General features: G+C 34.3%; 2 protein-coding genes across 2 annotated transcripts; one reads left to right on the forward strand and one right to left on the reverse strand.

The window, feature by feature from the left end:
• Positions 1–12,503: 12,503 nt before the first annotated feature.
• On the forward strand, positions 12,504–15,918 carry LOC104238412 (uncharacterized). The gene is made up of 8 exons (XM_009792760.2): positions 12,504–12,578; positions 12,690–12,855; positions 13,403–13,493; positions 13,592–13,650; positions 14,066–14,126; positions 15,039–15,129; positions 15,258–15,334; positions 15,490–15,918. Exons 1-8 carry the CDS (start codon positions 12,551–12,553, stop codon positions 15,604–15,606), a joined length of 690 nt encoding a protein of 229 aa, XP_009791062.1. The 5' UTR covers positions 12,504–12,550; the 3' UTR covers positions 15,607–15,918.
• A 2,122-nt stretch (positions 15,919–18,040) lies between these two features.
• On the reverse strand, positions 18,041–22,093 carry LOC104238411 (partner of Y14 and mago). Its single transcript, XM_009792759.2, has 4 exons — positions 21,774–22,093; positions 21,570–21,689; positions 19,096–19,314; positions 18,041–18,423 (listed from the first exon to the last, which is right to left on the reverse strand). Exons 1-4 carry the CDS (start codon positions 21,960–21,962, stop codon positions 18,283–18,285), a joined length of 669 nt encoding a protein of 222 aa, XP_009791061.1. The 5' UTR covers positions 21,963–22,093; the 3' UTR covers positions 18,041–18,282.
• Positions 22,094–24,077: the final 1,984 nt, after the last annotated feature.

The following is a 24,077-nucleotide window of genomic DNA, read 5'->3' on the forward strand; positions in this document are numbered from 1 at the left end:
TTGCCGGTCCTGATGGGTCCGTATCGTGATTTGGGACTTGGGCATATACCCGGAATCAAATTCGAAAGTCTCTAGCCTGAGTTATCGGACTTTGTTGGAATTTGAAAGTTAAAGGCTTAAAGAATTTGAAATGTTTGATCAATGGTTGACTTTTGGATATCGGGTCTATATTTTGGTTCCGGAATTCGATATAGGTCCAATGCCATATTTATGACTTGTATGTAAAATTTGGTGATAAATAGAGTTAATTTTATATGATTCGGATGTCCGGTTGTGAAAATATAAGTTTCAAAGTTTTCTTGAAAATTTCAATTGATTTGGTGTTAAATTCGTAGTTCTAGGTGTTATTTTGGTGATTTGATCGTGCGAGCAAGTTCGTATGATATTTTTAGACTTATGTGCAAAGTTGGTTTAGAGCACCGAGGGCTCAGGTGAGTTTCTGATAGGCTATGAAGTGAAATTGGACTTAGAAATGTTGTTGGTATTTCCAATTCTAGTGCAGGCATGTGATCTCACATTTACGAGATCAGGCCTCACATTTGCAACCTCTGAGGGGTTCGCATTTGCGAGCTACATATCATATTTGCGAAGAGCAGCTGGACCACATTGAGTTTGCATTTGCGAAACATACTTCGCAATTGCGAAGTGAGTCATGAGGGGCAGTGATCCAAATGCAATCAATTGATTGCATTTTCGGAAGGGTCAGTGTTCGCATTTGAGAACAATTCATTGCAAATGCGATAAAAGCAGGAATGTGAAACTTTTGTATTTGTGATAGGTTCTTTGCATTTGCAAACCCCAGCTCGCAAATGCAACACCTCCAACTGATTAAAATGTGACTTAAACCGGATTTTTGGTTTATTCTTCAAATTTTCAAACTCAAGAACCCTAGAGGCGATTTTTCTAAACTAGTTTCTTTCAATCTTTCACTATATTTTCTTAGATTCCAACCAAAATTTCTGTGTTTTCATGGTGGAAATTGGGGGTTTTAGGTAGAATTGGGAATTTTTTTTAAAATGGAATTTATACCTAAAATTAAGGTCGAATTCCAAAACAAATTACATAATCGGGCTCGGGGGTGAATGGGTAATCGGGTTTTGGTCCAAATTTCAGGTTTTTACCAAGCGAGCCCGGAGTTGACTTTTGTTGTCCTTTTCAATAATGACCTAAATTGAATTCTTTGCAATCGTGGGTAGTTCCTAAGGCTTAACTTGAATCGTTTGGTTGGTAAATTGCTAGATTCTATTAGTTCAAAGGCTTGTTTGAAAGGCAAAGCGATGGTTGAGCCTTGAGTTGGTCTTTGGAGCGAGGTAAGTATCATAATTAACCTTGACTTGAGTGAATAGGACTTGTTTGTCTATTTGCTATATGTTTAGATATTGGGTACAATGTATAAGTGAGGTGACGAGTACTTATGCGTTGTTGTCGGGTTAAAGCATGTGGGTGGGACTTGATTCCTTGTATTGCTTCTTTGAAAATGTTATCCATGTTTAGACTAGTTATTGTTAAATTTATCATTCTTATCATGTTTACAGATTTTTTGGTGATAATTGAGTATTGATTTCAAAGTTGAGGTTGGTATTGTGGAACCAAATATTGAAGTAAGGCTTGTTTTTGTTATTCTATCTCCCTATTGTTATTTGTTCATAGTTTTATGGTAAGGGAGAGTGTTAATAAATGAAGGGTGATGCTGTGCCATATTGTGAGTGTTAATGTACGAAGGGTGATGTCGTGCCATATTGTGAGTGTTAATGCACAAAGGGTGATTTTGTGCCATGTTATGAGAGTTAATGCACGAAAGGGTGATGTCGTGCCATATCTTTTGATTTATATTATGAGATTGAGAGTAAAAGCACGAAGGATGATACTGTGCAGTTTCATTGTTTCATTGTGAGGTTGAGAGTAAAAGCACGAAGGGTGATGTCGTGCACTTTTCCTTATCGTGTTTAATTATTTTCACTGGTCAAAGGCATATTGATTGTCCTGGTTATCATTTCTGCTGAAATTATCTTATCTCGCATCCCCCCTTTAGCATGTCCCCCTCCCAATATTACATGTCTAGCTCTTAGTTGTTGTTATCTTATACATATACTATTAATTGCACATGCTTATTATGTAGATGTCTTGCATAGCCTCGTCACTACTTCGTCGAGGTTATGCTCGACACTAACGAGTAGATGGGGTTGGTTGTACTCATACTACACTCTGCACTTCTTGGGCAGATTTTGGTACCGGCCCTAGCTGATCGTGAGGTTAGCAGTTGGACTTGCTTGTCGGAGATCCAAGGTAGATCTGTTGGCGTCCGCAAACCCTGGAGTCCCTTCCTAGTTTCTTTATTATATTGTTTCCTTTCTTTCAGAACATTTGTATTTTCTTTCAGACTTTGCTCATAGTAACTCTTAGAAGCTCGTGAATCGTGACACCAGATCGGAATTGTATCAATTGCTATGGGTATATGTTATTCTACAAACTCAATTTTAGCTTATGTTTAGTTTAATTGTTTCTGTTGTTAAAATTGATTGAAGTTGACTTAAGAATCCTGTCACGACCCAAACTGAAGGGGTCGCGACGAGCACTCGATGTCTTACTCAACCGAGTACCAACGTAACATATCTTTCTTATCATACTGTCATGGTTAAATGAGCCAGAAAACCTGTCATGAGATAACAAGAATAAAACATAAGGGAATACTCAACATATGATGACCCAACATGATATACAAACTTATACATGTGACATATAAGCCTATAAGGTCGACATGACCATTTGTAAACTCAAAACATAGGCCGATATGGCCATACAAGTATCCATACACCTGACATATGTCTACAAGCCTCTAAGAGTACATAAAACCATAAAGGTCGGGACAGGGCCCCGCCATACCAATCAATACATATCCAAAGCATACTGACCAAATAGGCAACTCTGGAGCAAGTGGAGTGCACCAACACCTTTGGATGAGCTGATAGCCTACTTGGAGGACTGTCAATCTATCAATCGGGACCTGCGGGCATAAAATGAAGCATCCCCAGGCAAAAGGGACGTTAGTACGAATAAAGTACCAAGTATGTAAAGGATGAAAACATAAACAAGAACAATAATATAACGAGAGATAGATGAGATACAACCTGTAACATCTGAGTGCCTCTAAGGGATACTTATATGAAATGCATGATACATATATATATGTACATAAACTTTTAAAAAGCATATGCCTATGTGGGCATCATCATCATCATCATATCGTACCCGGCCTAGAAGAGGACTCAATAAACACGTACCTGACCATCATAAGGCTCGGTAGAATCGTACCCGGCCACATGGAGCTCGGTAAATCCAATTGATCAGTGGTTGCACAATAAGTTTCGTACCCGGTAGACTATAGCGCGGCGTGGTAGAGTAAAATAGATACTATATATAATGCATGTTGGACTCATAGAATCATGTTCTAAATCTTTCGGAGCGACGTAAGGTCGTTGCACCTTCGTTTAACATTATGTACATCCATACCATCAATATGAAACTCAATAGGATTCAAGGATCACACATGCTTGCTTAGAGTAATTTTATAAGGAAAGAACAACATGGACAATCTTAGTTGCTAGGAGTAGATCCGTTATGAAATAGTGTATTTATTTCACTTTAGATTATGCCAAAATAAAGAAGGAAGTGCCTCAACATACCTTTGAAATCTTCTATCCAATCGTCAAGCAAGCTCAATATGATCTTCTTACGTCTATAATGAGTAAACTGACTTCGTCGTCATTATATAAAGGTGGTAACTCTCATATTTGGAAACTAATATTCTACAAGACAACACCTCCCTTATTTGTACTACATCCCATTTGTTACCAAAAATCACCAAACAACCCAAACAACAATAATATAATTCACAATAAGCTCTCAGATTTGTTCAACAACTATTTTGAGCAGCAAGCTCGATTTACGATTAACAAAATATGGTTTGAATCCAATTTATTTTCCATGAATCTGCCTACAACATATATAACATCATACTTATGCTTACCATATTATTTTCAACCCAAAACATCATAAGCATAGTCTTCAAACATAGTCCACACACCTAGCACCTTAACCATTATCGTCAACATTTTATTTTTCATGTTATCTTCTTCAATCCACTGAATTAGCACATATATAAGCTTAACAACAGCTACAACAACATAATCAAACTATTTATAATAATTTTCAGCCACAAAAAACCATATATATAGCCTCAACAACCTACAAAAAGATAATTATTCCTTATGCCATGTCAATTACTATCTTGTAGATTTTTACTCAAACAACTCAACCAACACATGATTGACCTTAAGCACAACCAAGAACATGATTTAATTACCTTAGGCAGTAGATACAACTTGAAATCCTCAGCTGGTGTAGCTCACAACAACCCTCATTCACACCACAACCCTATAGGAATTGTATTCTCTTCTTGAATCAACTTTTGTGTTCATGTTGGTACGTAAACACTTGTATTTCGCCTTGAAACTCTAATATACATGAAGGAGGTGCTAATTATTAGCTTAATAATAAAGAACAACACGAAATCTGAGGTTACTTACCTTTAAAGAATCCTCCAAAATAGCCACAAGATGAAGAACTATGATCTAGCAAGCACCACGGGATTTCTAGCGTTGGATTCATGTTTTCATCTTAGGTTTTTACCCTAGAATCATGGAGGAACCATTGGAGAGAATTTAGGAGGGTTTAGGAACTGTTTTGGATGAGAAAAATGAGTTAAAATGACATATAAATGACTTAAATACAAGCTGAAGTTTAAACCGACTTTGTGGGTCCCATGGGAGCTGCTTGCGCAGTCTTGCAAAAACGAGAATATCTCTCTAGTCCGATGTCATATTGACGAACGGTTTAATGCGTTAGAAACTAGACTCGTAGATGTTCAATTTTATATATAGATCATCCCTTTATACCAAGTATATTGGGAGAAAAGTGCAGCTACATTTGACCTAAATTTTAGCACATTATGAATGCAACTTGTGATGACCTTTGTCAACTTTTGTTCCACAACTCGCTTGACTTAAAAACATAACATACGACTAAAATACGACTAAAATAACTCATAACTTAACCTTCTCATCATGTTAATCACCCTAGTCTCACCCCAAAAGTATATGTTATGACATTCCAAACTTGTCGACTTTCGACAAAACTTATTTTCTTCAATTCGTTTAGCGTCCAAGCTTTCCAACCCTTTTGGTACTTGTTATTCATGATCTTAAAGATTTGTAACCTCCAATATAACATGATGAACTTACGTTATGTACTTTCAAAAACAATCTCATTTTCGAGCTTACATCAATTGGCTTACGACGTACTCTCACATACGAAAACATGGGATGTAACAAATCCTCTAATGTTGGCTTGCCTAGAAAGTGAAATGTTAGGCGTCACCACGGTCGCGAAGGTGGGAATTCCGGCTCGTGACACTTTCATAACCTAATGTTTGGTTCTATGGTATTTTCATCAAATTCTAGGTGACTTGATCTTCCTTTCTGGCAGTGATAGAATTGATACAGTCTGATCATAGTCTTCGAACTCAGAAATACCATAGCAGTCATTGTAAGTAATATTATTTCTCCATTGTTATTTTATTTTATTTTAATTTAATTCTTGACGTGTATGATTGTGTTTGCACTTAATTTTTTGAATTATAAAAAAAAGAATATGAAGTGAATTTTTCAACCTAATTTACATGTATTATAAATTTGTAGAGGCATGTTTAGAATCATAAAAAAGAATACAAAATAGATTTCATTTTTATCTATGATTTGTCTTACATATACTCCATACTTCTTTATTATAATTTAAAAATCCTTAAATTTGTATTAAGAAAAATAATTGTCGGTCTCTTTTAAAGTTTATGTATAATTGTTACGTATTAAAACATATAAAAAATAATGTTGAATTTGTTATGAATAGTTTGTACATTGGATACTACTTTTGATACTACATTGGATGCTACATTGGATGCACATGTTGTGAATAACTTAAAGATTAAATTTCATATTTTATGTCCATCATCTTTACTTTTTATGCCTATAAAAGGCCATGTAATTGCAATGGAAAAATACACCAAAGTGACAGAAGAAAACACTTCTCCCTTCTTTCTATCTCTTCTTATTTACATTTTACTGCATTACTTTTATTTTATAACACGTTATCAGCAAGAAGCTCTAATTTTATTCTTAACTCCCGCTAAGTTGAGCCATATTTTATTAAGGTATGTATCATTATAATCATCTTATTTATGATAGTACATATCATATGCTCACTGTTTGTAGATTACTTGTGCGTTTGGGCATCTTAAATAGTTTAAGTACATTGCAGTGATTAAATAACTACTTCCTTCCGTGCTCAACTTTTAGAGGACCTCAAAGTCATCAAACTAGCTATACACTAATGTCATGGACTCCCTGGATCAAAACATATCTTTAAGGCATTTTGAAGAACTGTGAGAAATAAATTGACAAGCAATAATTTTTTAATTACTTTATATTTATTGGAACATATAAATAATGTTAGTCACGTTCAATTCTATTAACACATATATATCAATAATATAAAGTGAAATGAAACAAGTATGTAATTTCTACTTTATGGCAAGAATAAAATGAAATAGTAGATTGTTAACATGATATAGCTCTATTTTCATTTCTTTTACCTTAATCGTTTTGTTTTCATTAATTGTTTATTATTATAATTATTTCTCTAACTTATTCATCTTTTATGATAGTTTTCACTATGTCAAATTTATCAAAGCTTGAATTTGTGGTACTTGACATCACCGGAAGGAACTATTTATCATGGGTTCTTGATGCTGAAATTCACCTTGACGCTAAAGGTCTTGGAAATACTATTATACAAGGAAATGAAGCATCAAATCAGGATAAAGCGAAGGCCATGATTTTCCTTCGTCATCATCTACATGAAGGGTTAAAAACTGAATATTTAACCGTAAAAGATCCACTTGAATTATGGATTAATTTGAAGGATCGATATGACCACCTAAAACTTACGGTATTACCGAAAGCTCGGTATGAGTGGATACATTTAAGGTTGCAAGACTTTAAAACCGTAAGTGAGTATAATTCTGCTATCTTTAAAGTAAGTTCTCTATTAAAATTATGTGGAGACACTATCACAGATGAGGACTTATTGGAAAAAATATTTTCTACTTTTCACGCTTCAAATGTGGTGCTACAACAACAATACCGTGAAAAAGGTTTTAAGAAATATTCTGAGTTAATCACATGCCTACTTGTGGCTGAGCAGAATAATACTCTATTAATGAAAAATCATGAAGCTCGTCCTACTGGGTCAGCTCCATTTCCGGAAGTGAATGATGTAGCAACATATGATAAGTTTGAAAAAAAAAAAAAAAATTACCGTGGTCGTGGACATGGTCGTAAACGTGGACGTGGCAGGGGCGAAACAATTATCGTCATTATGGTGGAAATAAATTGGAGAACAATAAGGGTTCTCAAATTAATCATTCAAAAGGTAAAGCTAGTATGTGTCACCGATGTGGTATGAGAGGTCATTGGGCACGCATTTGTCGTACGCCAGAACATTTTGTCAAACTTTATCAAGCCTCCCTCAAGAAAAAAGAAAATAATGTGTAGGCACACTTGACCTTTCAAAATAATGATGATGAAGCAGGTCTCTCAAATAAATATGATTCTAAGGCACATCTTGCATATAAAGATGATGATTTTGAAGGCCTAACAAATATTACTCATTTAGAAGTTGGAGACTTCTTTGAGGATATTGACTGAAGAACTAATCATCTTACTGGGGAATGAAGCTATAAAAGTTGTTATTTTTATGTTTGCAACTAGTTTATTTTTCTTGAGTGTATTTTCCTAATGCATCATGTGTTGCTAGTTTCTACATTCCTAATGTATTTCTTAATGTTTTTTTTCCGCTTGTCTTTCATATTTCTTATGATGTATTATTTGTTTGTTTTTTTATGAAGAATATGAAAATTCCCCAGTTGGATTCAAGATTAATAAAGATGATATATGTCTTCTGGATAGTGCTACAACACACACTATTTTAAAAGATAAGAGATATTTCTCTTATTTGGTAATGAAAGAAGCGAATGTTAATACAATATCCGGTAGTACAAGATTAATTGAAGGTTCTGGAAGAGCCAATTTATTACTACCAGGAGGAACAAATTTGGCTATTGATGAAGCACTATATTGTAGTAAATCTCAAAGAAACTTATTAAGTTTCAAAGATATTCGCCAAAATGGCTATCATATTGAGACTACAAATGATGAAAAGATTGAATATCTTTATATTACTACAATAATGTCCGGTAAGAAATATGTGCTTGAAATGTTACCTGCTCTTTCCTCCGGCTTATACTACACAAGTATTAGCAGGATTGAAACACATGCCATAGTAAACGAGAAGTTTACTAATCAAGATAATTTTATTATTTGGCATGACCGGTTGGGCCATCTTGGTTCTAATATGATGTGTAAAATAATTGAGAATTCGCATGGACATGCAATGAAGAATCATAAGATTCTTCAATTTAATGAATTCTCTTGTGCTGCATGTTCTCAAGGAAAATTAATTATTAGACCATCAACTATTAAAGTTAGGATGGAATCCCCTGCATTTCTGGAACGTATACAGGGTGATATATGTGGGCTCATTCACCCTCCATGTGGACCATTCAAATATTATATGGTTTTGGTAGATGCATCTACAAGATGGTCACATGTGTTCTTACTATCAACTCGCAATATGGCATTTGCGAGATTGTTGGCTCAAATAATAAAGCTAAGAGCACAATTTCCAGATTATGCAATTAAGACAATTCGTCTTGATAATGCTGGTGAGTTTACATCCCAAGCCTTTAATGATTATTGTATTTCAACTGGGATAACAATTGAGCATCCGGTTGCTCATGTTCATACACAAAATGGTCTAGCAGAATCATTGATCAAACGCCTCCAATTAATTGCTAGACCAATGCTTATGAGAACAAAACTTCTCATTTCAGTAATGGGTCATGCTATTTTGCATGCAGCAACACTTGTGCGGATAAGGCCCACAAGTTATCATAAAGTCTCCCCATTGCAATTGGCTTTTGGTCATAAGCCAAATATTTCCCATCTTAGGATCTTTGGTTGTGCGATATATGTTCCAATTGCTCCACCACAACGCACAAAGAAGGGTCCTCAAAGAAGGTTGGGGATATATGTTGGATATGAATCTCCTTCTATTATAAAATATCTAGAGCCGATGACTGGAGATTTATTTACGGCAAGATTTTCTGATTGTTATTTTGATGAATCAGTATATCCAACATTAGGAAGAGAAAATAAGCAGCTGAAAAAGAAGATAGATTGGAATGCATTATCACTGTCTCATTTAGATCCTCGAACAAATTAATGTGAACAAGAGGTTCAAAAGATTATTCATTTACAAAATATTGCAAATCAATTGCCAGATGCATTCACTGACCTACCAAGGGCGACTAAGTCACATATTCCAGCTGCTAATACTCCAATTCGAGTTGATATCCTGGCAGGACAATTAATTAAAGCAAATGAGTCTAATCCATGCTTGAAACGTGGTACACCAATCAATTCTAAAGATAAAAATCCTCGAAGAAGAAAAGGAGCAAGTGATCAAAGTGAACATAACACAGAGGTAGTGGCTCAAGAAGAGCCCCAAGACGTAACAAATGATAAGACCTTAGGAGAGGTCCAAGTACCTGAAAATAACGAAAATGAAGAGATATCAATAAGTTATGCCTCAATCGGGAAAAGATGGAACCGAAATAATATTGTTATCGATAACATTTTTGCTTATAATGTGGCTGTTGAAATAATACAACAAGATGAGGATCTTGAACCAAAATCTGTCAATGAATATAGACATAGAAATGATTGGCCAAAATGGAAAGACGCTATCCAGGCAGAGTTAACTTCACTTGGAAAATGTGAAGTCTTCGGATCCATAGTTCGAACACCTGAAGGCATAAAGCCAGTAGGGTATAAATGGGTTTTTGTGCGAAAACGAAATGATAAAAATGAAGTCGTTAGATATAAAGCGCGACTTGTGGCACAAGGGTTTTCCCAAAGGCCTGGAATTGATTATATGGAGACATATTCTCCTGTAGTGGATGCTATCACCTTCAGGTATCTCATAAATATGGCAGTGCAAGAAAAACTTGATATGCATCTAATGGATGTTGTTACAGCCTATTTGTATGGATCATTAGACAACGAAATTTTTATGAAAGTACCTGAGGGATTTAAAGTGCCAGAAGCATATAAAAGTTTTCGAGAAACTTGTTCAATAAAGCTTCAGAAATCTTTATACGGATTGAAACAATCAGGTCGTATGTGGTACAATCGCCTGAGTGAATACCTGTTGAAAGAAGGGTACAAGAATGATCCAATTTGTCCTTGTGTCTTTATAAAAAGGTCTGGATCTGAATTTGTTATAATCGCCGTGTATGTTGATGATTTAAATATCATTGGAACTCCTGGGGAGCTTCAAAAAACAGTAGAATGTTTGAAGAAAGAATTTGAAATGAAAGATCTTGGAAAGATAAAATTTTGTCTTGATCTACAAATTGAGTATATGAAAGATGGAATATTTGTCCATCAATCAACATACACCGAAAAGATTTTAAAGCGATTTTATATGGATAAAGCACATCCATTGAGTACCCCGATGGTTGTGAGATCACTTGATATAAAGAAAGATCTATTCTCACCTCATAAAAATAATGAAGAGCTTCTTGGTGCCGAAGTATCATATATTAGTGCAATTGGGGCATTAATGTATCTTGCCAATAATTTCCGACTAGATATAGCTTTTTCAGTAAGCTTATTGGTACTATTTAGTACTTCGCCAACACAAAGACACTGGAATGGTATTAAACATATATTCAGATACCTCCAAGGGATCATTGATATGAGTTTATTTTATTCAAATGAATCCAAGCCATCATTGATTGGTTATGCAGATGCAGTATATTTGTCTGATCCACACAAAAGTCGATCTCAGACAGGCTATTTATTTACAAATGGAGGTACAACCATATCATGGCGTTCGACAAAACAAACTATGGTTGCTACTTCTTCAAATCATGCAGAGATAATAGTCATTCACGAAGCAAGTCGAGAATGCGTTTGGTTAAGATCTATAACTCAACACATTCAGCAAACATGTGGTCTTTCTTCGAAAGAGAATATTCCAACAACATTGTATGAAGACAATGTTGTATGCATAGCTCAATTGAAAGGAGGATATATCAAAGGAGATAGAACAAAACACATTTCACCGAAATTCTTTTTCACTCATGATCTTCAGAAGAATGGTGAAATAGATATACAACAAGTTCGTTCAAGTGATAATTTGGTTGATCTGTTCACTAAGGCGTTACCAACCTTAATATTTGAAAAACTGATATATAAGATTGGAATGCGTCGTCTTCGAGACATTAAGTGATTTTTCATCAGGGTGAGTAACTACACGCTGCACTCTTTTCCTTAACCAAGGTTTTGTCCCACTGGGTTTTCCTGGTAAGATTTTTAATGAGGCAACAAGCAATGCATATTATAAATAACTATGTACATCCCAATATTTTTTTTGTAAGTTTTTAATGAGGCACATTATCTTACATGGACATCCAAGGGGAGTGTTATGAATAGTTTGTACATTGGATACTACTCTGGATACTACATTGGATGCTACATTGGATGTCCATGTTGTGAATAACTTAAAGATTAAATTTCCTACTTTATGTCCATCATCTTTACTTTTTATGCCTATAAAAGGCTATGTAATTGCAATGAAAAAATACACCAAAGTGAAAGAAGAAAACACTTCTCCCTTCTTTCTATCTCTTCTATTTACATTTTACTGCATTACTTTTATTTTATAACAGAATTCCTTTTCTTTAAAAAATATTGGTTGTAGTGCTGCTTTGAAATATCGATTTTATGTCATATATTTTTGATCCAAAATCTAATTTCAGGCACACAATTTTGGATCGTAAGTTAGGACCTCTTTTTTTATTATTATTATATGACGTGAAAATTTCCCATGCTTGAAAGTATTCAATGATTTTGAGTTCAATACTTATGCTAATAAAATAAGATCACATTTCATCAATTTGAGATTGTACTTTTTTCCCCTCATATTTTGTTTATATCTAACATATGTTTTACCAAAATTTGGCGTTATTTAAAATTTATTTACTGATTGACATGGAATATTGCACGTGATGAGTAACTAGTGGCAATATAAGGACCAACACTTATAGGCCATTACTGTAACTCACCCATCCAATTGGACGTCGGTCCAATAACACCTTCTTCGATTATCACAATTCGGCCCAATCTATCAGTTAAGTGGGCTTATGAACTCAAGGCCCAGTATTGACCAAACCAGTATAAAGACATAAAACTAAACTCGCGGCCAGGTTATACTTTGTGAAAGCAAAAACAAGAAGTAGGGTTAAGAAACAATGCCGAAGTCGAAGCGTAATAGAGCCGGTATAGTACAACCCTTGAAATTTCAATATCTGATTGCTGAGTTCTTACTACTTAAGCATTTCAATTGATAAGGTGTTATATTAAGCTGATGTGTTTGGTTTCTAATTGCAGTGACCTTGTCGAAGACGAAGAAGAAGGGGAAGGAGCACAAAGAAAATATAGTAAATACAATAAGGGAATGTGCGGAAAAGTATAGTTCAGCTTACGTCTTTAGTTTCGAGAACATGAGAAATCTCAAGTTCAAGGAGTTCAGAGATCAGCTCAAGTCCTCTAGCAGGCAACTTTTTATTTATTTTTTGTTTGACAAATTTGCATGTAAAATTATTAATCTTTATCTTAGTTGCTTGAAAAGATTGTAATATCCTGATATAAAGGATTTTAATATCAAAAGCATACATGTTGGGACATTTTCGAGTTAAGGCATCAATTTTACTTTGATTATAGGAAGGTTAGTTATGAATAATAATGTAGGATACTATTAGGTTATATTTTCTTTATAGAGTTCAGAAAATAGCAAATGTTAATTAGGGTCGTATGGAGGTACTCTCTACTGTCGCATGTCCATGTTTAGAATTTACATGTTGTGGATCCCTTGGCTGCTCTGGCTTGTCTGGCTATTACAGCGTGTTTCAAGAGTACATTGTGTACATACAGTGAATGTTTTATCATTAAACAATTACAGTTTCTCATACAAATCATTTTTGGGAGGATTATTGATTGGAAATTAGTATTGAGTTGGAAAGTCTTGAGGGGGATTTTTGTTGGTCTTTCGTATTAATTAGCAGCATGGAGAGTGTATTAAGCATTATTTCTTTATATTTCAGATTTTTCCTTGGATCAAACAAAGTCATGCAGGTAGCACTTGGCCGGTCAGTCTCCGATGAGATTAGACCTGGTCTCCATAAGATTTCTAAGGTAGGGCACGCCAACGCACTCTATATTATCTGTCAAATGTCAAATTGATTTTTTTTTTATTCTGTTCAATTATTCTAATTGATATCCTGTCTGTACAGCTCGTACGTGGAGATTCAGGCCTTTGCTTTACTAATTTATCAAAGGAAGAGGTCCAAAGGTAAATTCGCCGATTTGATGGTGCATTTGAGATACTGGAACTCTAAACATTATAACTCTGTTTTTTATTAGGTGAAAGTAAAGCTTTACTTCTATTAATGAAATTGCTTTAATAATTTGTTGTTAATTGTCATCCTTGTCTATTGTGCTATCTCCAAGTTATTTATGCTGATCGTGATTACACCTTAACATTTTGTTGCAAAAAATATCTAGCCAATAATTCCAAGTCAAATGCTCGTGGTTTTTCTTCTTCCGCTTCTCTTCTACGTTGCAATTTCATTCCTTGCATGAAAGTTACACCTGTATCCTGTAGCACTAGCTGTTTTTCTCTGCTGGAGTATAACCTCTGGTGTTTACTTCTTGCTCCCTCCATTTCTTCCATTTTTCTTCTGGCTCATCATTTTAAATGTTGTCAGGTTGTTTAACGAGTTTGAAGAATATGACTTTGCAAGGACTGGCAGTGCAGCAACGGAAAAGGTATTGCAAAGCTTTTTTTTATTAATACAAGTTGTTTATTTACCTTGTGGCGGTGTGCGTAGGCCAGATTACTCGCACCCTGGTTAAATCACCCGGCATGTGCTATCTCCCACTAGCATTGGCACCGGTTAATTTTGTCCATCAAAACTTAGACAGAACTTCTATTCCTTCTTTATCCAACCTTGTATTTAAATTTAAGAATTGCCTCACTTCTGCACATTCCATGATAAAGCTATTCTCCTTAATTGCGGTGTAAGGTCCAGAAAAGAATAATCTTTTCTCCTTGTATATAACAGAAATACTCAAGCTTGAAGTTAAGTGATGTTATTTGTTTCTGTGGAGATTTAGTGTTTCTGTTTTAGGTTTTACTGCTGTAAAAAGAAGCTTTTGCCACTATCTTTTGGATGGTGAATATATTTCTGATAATTTTGAATCAACTGCATGCTAGCTTCGTTTGTATTTACCTGTTTCCATTTCTAAGTATGTTCTGACTCTTACTGCCATATTAGCTATATGTCAACTTATTTTTTATAAAGCTAATTGCCATTTGGCTACTATAATAAGGGCGATTTGCGCGAGATCTCCTTCAGAAGATGCTTTCTCTGGTTCAATTGATGCCTCTTGCTACCCATGTACTGTTTGGTCTATTATAATTAAACCATATCGATTATCATATCCATTAAAGATTGGTTCTAGTAGATAATTTTGGGATATTTCTATTTAATTTGATCTGAGCATGTCTCTTAAGGTATTTTCAACTAGTGCCTTGCCTCAATTTATATTCCAGTTACTTACCGGGTTCTTATTTTTGGTCCTTATTTGATCTGAGCAGTTACATAAGGTATCTTCACCAAGTGCCTTGCCTCAATTTATATTTCAGTTACATACCGGGCTCTTGTTTTTTGTTATCAGGTAGAGCTACAAGAAGGCCCTCTTGATCAGTTCACACATGAGATGGAGCCGTTCCTACGAAAGCAGGGCATGCCAGTTCGATTGAACAAAGGTACTAATCTTCTGCTCCTGCTGTTTTTGTTTGCTGATTGATGATTGTAAGATAATTTTAGTGTGTCCAATCTGTTTATCTATCTGTAAAAATCTCTGATTCATCTACCTATGTCGCACGGTGAGCAGGTGTTGTGGAGCTTGTTTCTGACTTTGTTGTATGTGAAGAAGGGAAGCCATTGTCACCAGAGGCAGCTCGCATACTGGTTTGTTTATATTTCCATCTTTCAAATTTTTGAGGATAGTTCCATTCTGTATGTTTCTTGTGTCATACTGGAGGTGCCTTAAGCGTGCAAAAAGATCAAAACAGCATATGTTGAAGTTTTTGAGAATTGAAAGCAATTACTTTGTTACTGTGCAGCGCCTGCTTGGTATCAAGATGGCTACTTTCCGGCTCAACTTAATATGCAGGTGGACTCCTGATGAATTTGAAATCTACAGAGAAGGATTGGAAGAGTCAGATATTGAATCCTCATAGACAGTTCTCACACCTCTGATGACACATGTTTTACAAGATTAAAGTTGCACGGTGTGGGTTGATCCTTTGATACTCCTAGAACCTCTTGCCAGCTGAAGTCACAGGGGGTGTTTTTTACTTGGTCTCAAGATATTACTTGACCAGTCATCAATTTTGGCAATATTATAGCTTCGGTATTCAGACTTCACTCTCTGTGTGCGTGGAAGGTGTTTGAACTATTTTGACTCTTCAATGTAACGGATTTATACTTAAAAAGGGGAAAAAATGTAACAGATTTTATGTGAAATTCCTACTAAAGTGTACAACTTCAAATTTGGATCTCAACGTTCGTTGATGGTTGGCCTGGTGTCTAGGCTTTCTGCGAGCTCATCTGATTGGCTTAAGATCTCTCTTGGTATATCCTTATTTTGAAGAGAGGGAAACACACCTAAATAAGAGATTTCTTCAATCGAGTAATAATGTCGCCTTTAGACTGACTTGATATACTAGGAATAGTTTTGACATCTTATGGTCGTTTGGTATGAGGTATAAGAAGGTATAGTGCTGGTATAAAAATTCAATACCATCTTAATACTTTGTTTGGTTAGCAAACTTGGTGCAAGTTATTCCGGAATTAAAATTAGTATCGAGATTATTTATAATATTATATCTTGTAGAGGGTGAGGTATTTAGTGCTAGAATAACTTATACCTTTTTTTTTTAGAAATTATGCAAGTCATTTTTAATATAACATACCAAACAGCGGATAAAAAATAATACCAGCATAATTAATCTCAGCATAACTTATCCCGGCATAAGCCGTATTCAAATCAAACGACCCCTCAGTGTATATACAAAATACAAAATGCTGAAATTGTCGTTACTACCGATAATCAAATGGGTGGTGATGCATTTTCATCCTCTCTTACTAAAAGAGTGAAATTTTATCTCAAGTGGATCCAAATAGAAAAATGCATCATTCTCTTTTGCCAAACAAAAAAGAAAAGTGTCACATGAAATGGGACAAATTTTTTGAATAATAAGTTGTACCAATTGGTAACACAATCGTCTTGCAAATAGCAATGATCAGCCATGAATTTAAGAAATCGGAAATCAATTTAGCCAAAGGCATTAATTTGTGAAGTTCATTCGCAAAATAAGTTATGACGTTGATGACACGCTCAATCTAGAGGTTTAATATGTAAAGATGATTGAAGCGCTTCAGAATTTTGACGTCTTTGGAAATCAAGGACCACATCAGAACAAGCAGCAGCCATGTCTTCAAAAAAGAATTAAATTACTCAAATGGTCACTCAACTATTTCAAATTATCTCCTAAAGTCACTTTACTTTCGTTTGTAACAACAAAGTCACTGAACTATGCTTATTGCACTCAGAAGGTCACTCAACTAGATTTTTCAAATTTTGAATTGCCAAATACCTATTTTACCCTCTAAATTATAAATATTTATCTTCTTTTTTTTAAAAAAAACTTTTTAATATTATGATTTTCTCTTTTAATTTATATTATGGATATAGAATAAATAAATATTATTTATAAATTAAAAAAATAGAAAGTATTTAAGCAAATATAATGCTGGAATAACAAAATAATGAGCATAGTAAAAAAAAATAATTAGAATAATATGTTAGTAATAATAATTTCAGTATTAACAACAAAAATTCAAAAATTTATTTGCACAATTCAGAATGAAAGAAAATAAATATTGTAAAATATATATTTCATGCACGTAATACAAAAATAATTATTTAAATGAAGGTATTTTTATAATATACATTATATATTCTTGAAAATTATGCTCAATTATATTATATATATATATTCCATGCCCGACTTAACATAGCATATTTTACCATATACAAATAGTTCCTCTGCTTTCCGGTGATATAACTTTATGTTGTCGGAAAGTTGGTAGAAATATAATAATATAATTGAGCATAATTTTCAAGAATATATAATGTATATTATAAAAATACCTTCATTTAAATAATTATTTTTATATTATGTGCATGGAATATATATTTTACAGCCTTTATTTTTATTCATTATGAATTGTGTAAATAAATTTTGAATTTTTGTTGTTAATACTAAAATTATTATTACTAACATATTATTCTAATTATTTTTTTTACTATGCTCATTATTTTGTTATTTCAGCATTATATATGCTTAAATACTTTCTATTTTTTTAATTTATAAATAATATTTATTTATTCTATAGGTAAGTCCATAATATAAATTAAAAGAGAAAATCATAATATTAAAAAAGTTTTTTTTAAAAAAAAATAAAATAAATGTTTATACTTTAGAGAGTAAAATAAGTATTTGGCAATCCAAATTTTGGAAAATCTAATTGAGTGACCTTCTGAGTGCAATAGGCATAGTTCAGTGACTTTGTTGTTACAAACGAAAGTAAAGTGACTTTAGGAGATAATTTGGGATAGTTAAGTGACATTTGAGTAATGGACTCTTCAAAAAATGGAGTACTACCTGAAAATTAACACAAATTAGATCCTATGTTGTTTTGCCCTAACTAGTGCACAAATTACAAAATAAACACACATTTCCCTTAAACAAGATCTTGGGCGTTGAGTGTATTGATGCAGTGGTAAAACTCCACCAGGCTACCGTAACTTAAACTACGAGTTTCTTCAGCCTAAAATTAAATTCATGATGTCATGCTTCCAGTTCAGCCTTTTTATCCTCCAAAACCTTTAACTCTTTTCGCCAGCTTTCCAACTTAGCCACTTTTTCCAGCTGTTCTGGCTTCATATGCTTCTCCTCAGTCTTCTGCTGTTGAGCTTCTGTCAGCCGAATCTGCACCAAATAAAGCAGCGTTTAACTTAGTGAGCTCAACAAAAATTTAAAGCTCCAATGGAGGCCTTTAAGTGCATCCCCCCCCCCCCCAAGAACATACTATAGATAAATCACCAGCGATTAAAAGGCTGTTTTTTAATATCAGATTGATAGTGCAAATATATTACCAGTAAAAACCCAAATCTTTCCAAAACTACCCAATGACCAGATTCTAATATATGTAGTATTTGAAAGATGAACCATTAGTAGAAATCAAACGGACGTCCTCATGTCACAGTTCGACGGTTCCAAGAGGTCATTCTCAAAAAAGTTCCAAAGGTGATATTCCCATCCATGTCACATTTGACCAAAGTGTTGAGATGGGAGAACCTTGGACTGAAAATACAACATAAAGGTGAACCAGCACATGTATGCAGTTGTTATGGATTCAAAAAGAATGCACAAACATGTCATTACCTTGAAACAAAACCGAATCATCCATTTTGATGTACAAAATGGAAACAACAATTTTTTTCCACCATCCAATTGTGAAGTAGAATAATAAATTTCATCAAGGCATGGAAAACAAAGATGATAGCCGAGCATCTCTAAAATGCAGTAAGAAGCATCTAAGTTATGTTAAAGAACTTGAATGATGTCATGCCTTTGAACTGGAAGCACTGGAGGACATACCTTTTTCTTCAGAGCTCGGATCTTTTTGTCAATGTCCTGCACACTATCTCCCACAACAGAAGACTCGATTGAATTTGAAGGGGGGACAACAGGATTTGCAGATATCGCAAGATTGTTTATCTGGGACATAACTGACTCAACCTGCTCTGGAACGCCAACTGAATTTTCAGCAGATGAGATTTCACCACTCTCTGGATTCTTACCCTTCTCAACTGCAGCCTGCCACAAGTTTTGTTAATTATAGCAGCATTTGGTTCACAACTTTTGTAACAGAAAAGGAATGCAGTTTTTAAGTCATCAAGCTCTTTTTTTTTTTCATGATTAATCAAAAAGCCTCTCACTAATATCGCAGCATGATCGTCCCAGAAACTACATCCTGTATACAGTGTTGATCTTCATAACTGAAGGCCTAAGTTTGAGGATGTAAGATTGGACGAAAGTGAAGGTCATTTGGGAAGAGGTGAGATTAGAATTTCTTCATTAATTTACTTGTATTTTGGTATTAAGGGGACATACCCTTTGTATATATAGTTTGATGGATCTTTCGGGAGATTAACATTTGTATATGAGTTGTAATTTCTGATCTCAATACCTATGCAAATGGTAGCTGGAACATAAGCTATTGCCAAGATAAGGAATTTAGAGCCTAACCTCCACGTTACAGAAACTGAAGAAAGAATTTGGATTAGACATAAGGTTGACTTATCAACTAGAAAAGGTAACAGTACAGGGAAATTCACTCTAGAACATGTTATTACAATATGCTTCATATTGCAAGGACATTAAGCCTAAGTCTTCGCCTTGGAAATTGCCAGTCAAAGCAGAGTCCCAATAAAAGTTTCCCATTTTGGTTGGATAGCAGTACATGAAGCTGCCCAACTCAGTATAACCAGAGGAAAATGCGCTCATTTCGTGCAATAGATACTTCGTGTAAAAGGTACATCGAGGAACCTAATCATCTTTTCCCATTATGTGGGTTGGCAAGGTAGAAGTGGGATATTTTCCAAATCTATTGGTGATTAAAGGTAAAGCCCAGATACCCCATGGCCACATACCTCAGCTCAGTTTATAGGAAGCCACAGAAATCTATTCAAAAGATAGTATGTCATCCAGCTTGCATTTTGAGGGCGTTCGTTGAGGGAGAGGGACAAGAGATGCTAAAACCTAGTCATACTCTGAAGTCCAGGTGATTTCCATTTGTGGTAATTTTAAATATATAAATAACGTGGAAGTTTTACTGGAATTTATTAGCTCCCTACAACTTTAACGTTGTGGCTTTCTACATGTATTTTTTATATACCTGCACCTTTCATTGATAAGATATCTGCTCGTTATAAAAAACATACTTCCGATAACAAGGTGTCTAACTTCAGTTGTTCGGTTGCTGTCGCATATTACACTGACTGAATTATGATAGCCTGGGAATGCATCTCCTTGTTCTTGCTCGCCAGCTTTGGTGAAGGATTTTCTGCTAATCCAGGTTTTTATCGAGCAAATTAGAATTAGAAGAATTTGGGAAACTGATACCTATTAGCTTTTCTGGTGCATGCACAAATAGAGAGACCTACGAGCCATTGGGGGCACTATTACTGAAACCACATTATAAGAAACCAGCTTAGGTCAAATATGGTTGTATGGCCAACTTTGAAGCCCGATTAAATGCCATTTAATTCGATAATCTTTCATCATGAACTGCAGCTACTACCCACTTGCATAAGCTAGCAATATAATTGCATTACATTAAGCATAATGCACATTAAATACAGTGCATTATTATATTACCTTATATCTTACAGCAGTATCATATGCATCACTCATGCCATCAAGATTTTTAGTGCATTTATATTATTATTTCATAAGATATCTATCTATGTCATTTCATAGTTGAAGAAAATGAATAATTTGGTTGAACATAATATTGATTAAAGATCTGCAACACTGCAACTAATGCAATAACAGCTATGACAGTTGACCAAACAAACTGGGGAAAAAACTTAACTGGACTAGGTGCATGCACTAAACCATGTTAGTTAAACTTGGTTAAATGACAAATCGAGCGACTAATAAATAGAATTAATTAACCATGCTTACATACTAAACCTTATGTAAAAGCATATGTCATGGCCTTCAAAGGCGGATCCAGGATTTGAATTTTATGGGTTCAAGTTCGGGATTCTACCACAGTCCATTTGATTTACTGAGTACGGAATCTATTACTTATACTAATTTAGTGAATTTTAAACACATATACATAGACCAGAGTGAAGCTATTGGGTTCGGATGAACCCATAACATTAACACTACATCCGCCCCTGATGCGCTTTTACCTTTGGTGGATGCACGGGTACAGGTAAATAATTTCCCAAAAAACTGTTCAGGCCATATAAACTAATCCTCTCGTAACTAAAACAAAGCTGACTAACGTATAGTAGTAATAAACAAGAAATAATGAGAGAAGGGGAACTAATTTGAACCTGTTGACGCTTTTCCTTCTTCCTTTCATTCCGCTTGGCAGCTTTAGACTTAGGTTTAGCTTCCATCACCGGATCATACCCCGGCGGAACATCCTGCAATGACTCCATTTCCTTCTTCCACTGCCATTTCCCAGAGCACCAATTAATCAACACAAGTACACACAGAATAAACCAAAACAACATGTACGACTAATGTATACTTACAAGAGCGCCTTTAGACTGATAAATGGCGACTTCATCTTGAGGCACATAACCAGCCCTAATACGAATAGGTTTACGGAGGGTTCCGTCGGGGCGTCGTGTTGGCGCGAGAAGTCTTTCGCCTTCTTTTAGGGTTTTGCTTAGGTCAGCTGCCATTTGTTTCGCTTCGTCTTCTCCTCCTCTGGTCGCCATTACTAGCTATCTCAGCTGATTCTGATGTTTTTACAGAGTGGAAGCGAGAATTCCCTTTCATCAACTCATCATTGGCTATTTGACATTGATTTGTTGGCGTCTAATCATCACATTTACGAGCAATTAGAGCTGTCTTATGTTCAGTACTATCAGATTATTTAATCGAGTCCCTCGAGGTGGTGAGTCACGGGCCGGGTTCATATTTGTTAGTGTTTTTGGGCCTTGATGTAATTTTGCACAAATATAACCAATTTAAATTGGGACTTATTCAGGTAAGATTATCATTTTTATTTAAGCGGCTGATGCCCGCTTGCTTTCTTCTACTTGCTTCGCTCTTTGTTGGTTATGGCTAGTGGTGGCAAAATAATTAAAAGAAATTAGTTAATCACTCATATTATCCATTAAAAAATGGGTTAGATAATGAACATTTTAAAAACGGGTTAAATATGAATAAGAACCATATTATTCATTTAGAAAATGGATAATCAATGGATAACTAATGGGTAACAAATGTAAAACTTGGAATTGGGGGTTTCTCGAGTTTGGGATACTAGTAATTCTCCCAAAAGTGATCATATTCAAGAAGTTATAGATAATATGATTACTCATATTACCCGCCGATTAATCCGTTTTTATCAGTATTAAATATGAATTGGACCAAATAATTTATCTATTTTTTTATTACTGTCTTATATTCGACTCGAACCGCCCGTTTGCCCTCCCTAGTCATGGCTGCCGAGGCATATAGAGGAGAGATGTGGAGATGAAAATGGGAAGTCAGCTGTGGAACAAAAGCGTATGGGAATTTATGAAAAAATATCTAACTTGATTGTAAAAATTAGAAAGATGTATCCTGATTCGATTTTAATGTAGGTACCTCTAATTCAACTTTATCTTATATCAATCACTTTCGAAGATATATATGACTGAGTACTAATTAAAATGCAAATTCAATAATCTATCGTGATTAATGAACTGAATTAATAGGTAAAAGGCTCGTGTGGATAAAATGGGTCAAATTGCCACTTTTAATGAAACTATTTAAAGCGTAATCATAAAATGGCTAAAGGTACATTAATGTTAATGGGAAAATTAAGCGGTACATCAAATATTTGCAGTGTATTTACTATTCATAACTATACTTTCAGTAAGTTTATCATTTATAGCTATATTTAAATTTTATAACAAATCCATAAAATAAGAGATTAATTATTTTGAACTGAAACAAAAGAGCAACAAGCTCTTATACCTCAGTTGATTAGAGTGCTCACTTAATTAGCGGAGGTCATAAGTTCAACTCTCATCTTTCTGTATTTTATCTATAAAGCATGAATAAAATCCCGGTTTACAAAAATAACCTTATAATATTAAGCATAATAACTCATAATAAAAGGACATAACCGGAATTCTAGACATTAGCCTTATAATCCTATTAGCTTTAGGACATAATACTACACGTTAGAAATCATACATGATTATCTTTAGAAATCCTATTAGTATAATTACTTTCGGACTGTCTAATTCATATAAAATTGAACAAGTAAATATCTACCTATTCTTTACATTAAATATTTTTAAACTATAATACATAATTATCTAACTAACATAACAAAATTAATCATTTGTATAAGTTTTGATGATGTCTTTTATTTTAAATTCATGTATTATGCTAATGTAATAATAATTTTCGCCATTTACTGATTGTTGTATTATTATACATAAAAAATTTCTCATTAAATAAATTGTATTGTTCCATCATATAAATAAATGTTTAAATCGTCACGTGTCATTATTAACGTGCAATACACGTTCATATATACTAGTATCTATATCTATCTATCTATATCTATACTATATTAAAAGCAAGAAGACCTTTAGCGAAATTTCGTTCGTCTTTTTTACCCTTTTAAAATAGTGTTTATATTATACAAAATAGTCATTGAATTATTTTTCTAATATTTAGGAATAACCGTTTAATTATTTCTGTAATATTTAGAAATAACCATTTAATTATTTTCCTAAATTTTGGGACGACTTTTCAATTCCTTACCATTCTAGAAGTCCCGCACTTTTCCATTTACACTAGACTAGATTTCGACCATTTAGGTTTAGGAA

Source organism: Nicotiana sylvestris, chromosome 1 (assembly GCF_000393655.2).
Source record: "Nicotiana sylvestris chromosome 1, ASM39365v2, whole genome shotgun sequence".
Lineage (NCBI taxonomy): Eukaryota > Viridiplantae > Streptophyta > Magnoliopsida > Solanales > Solanaceae > Nicotiana > Nicotiana sylvestris.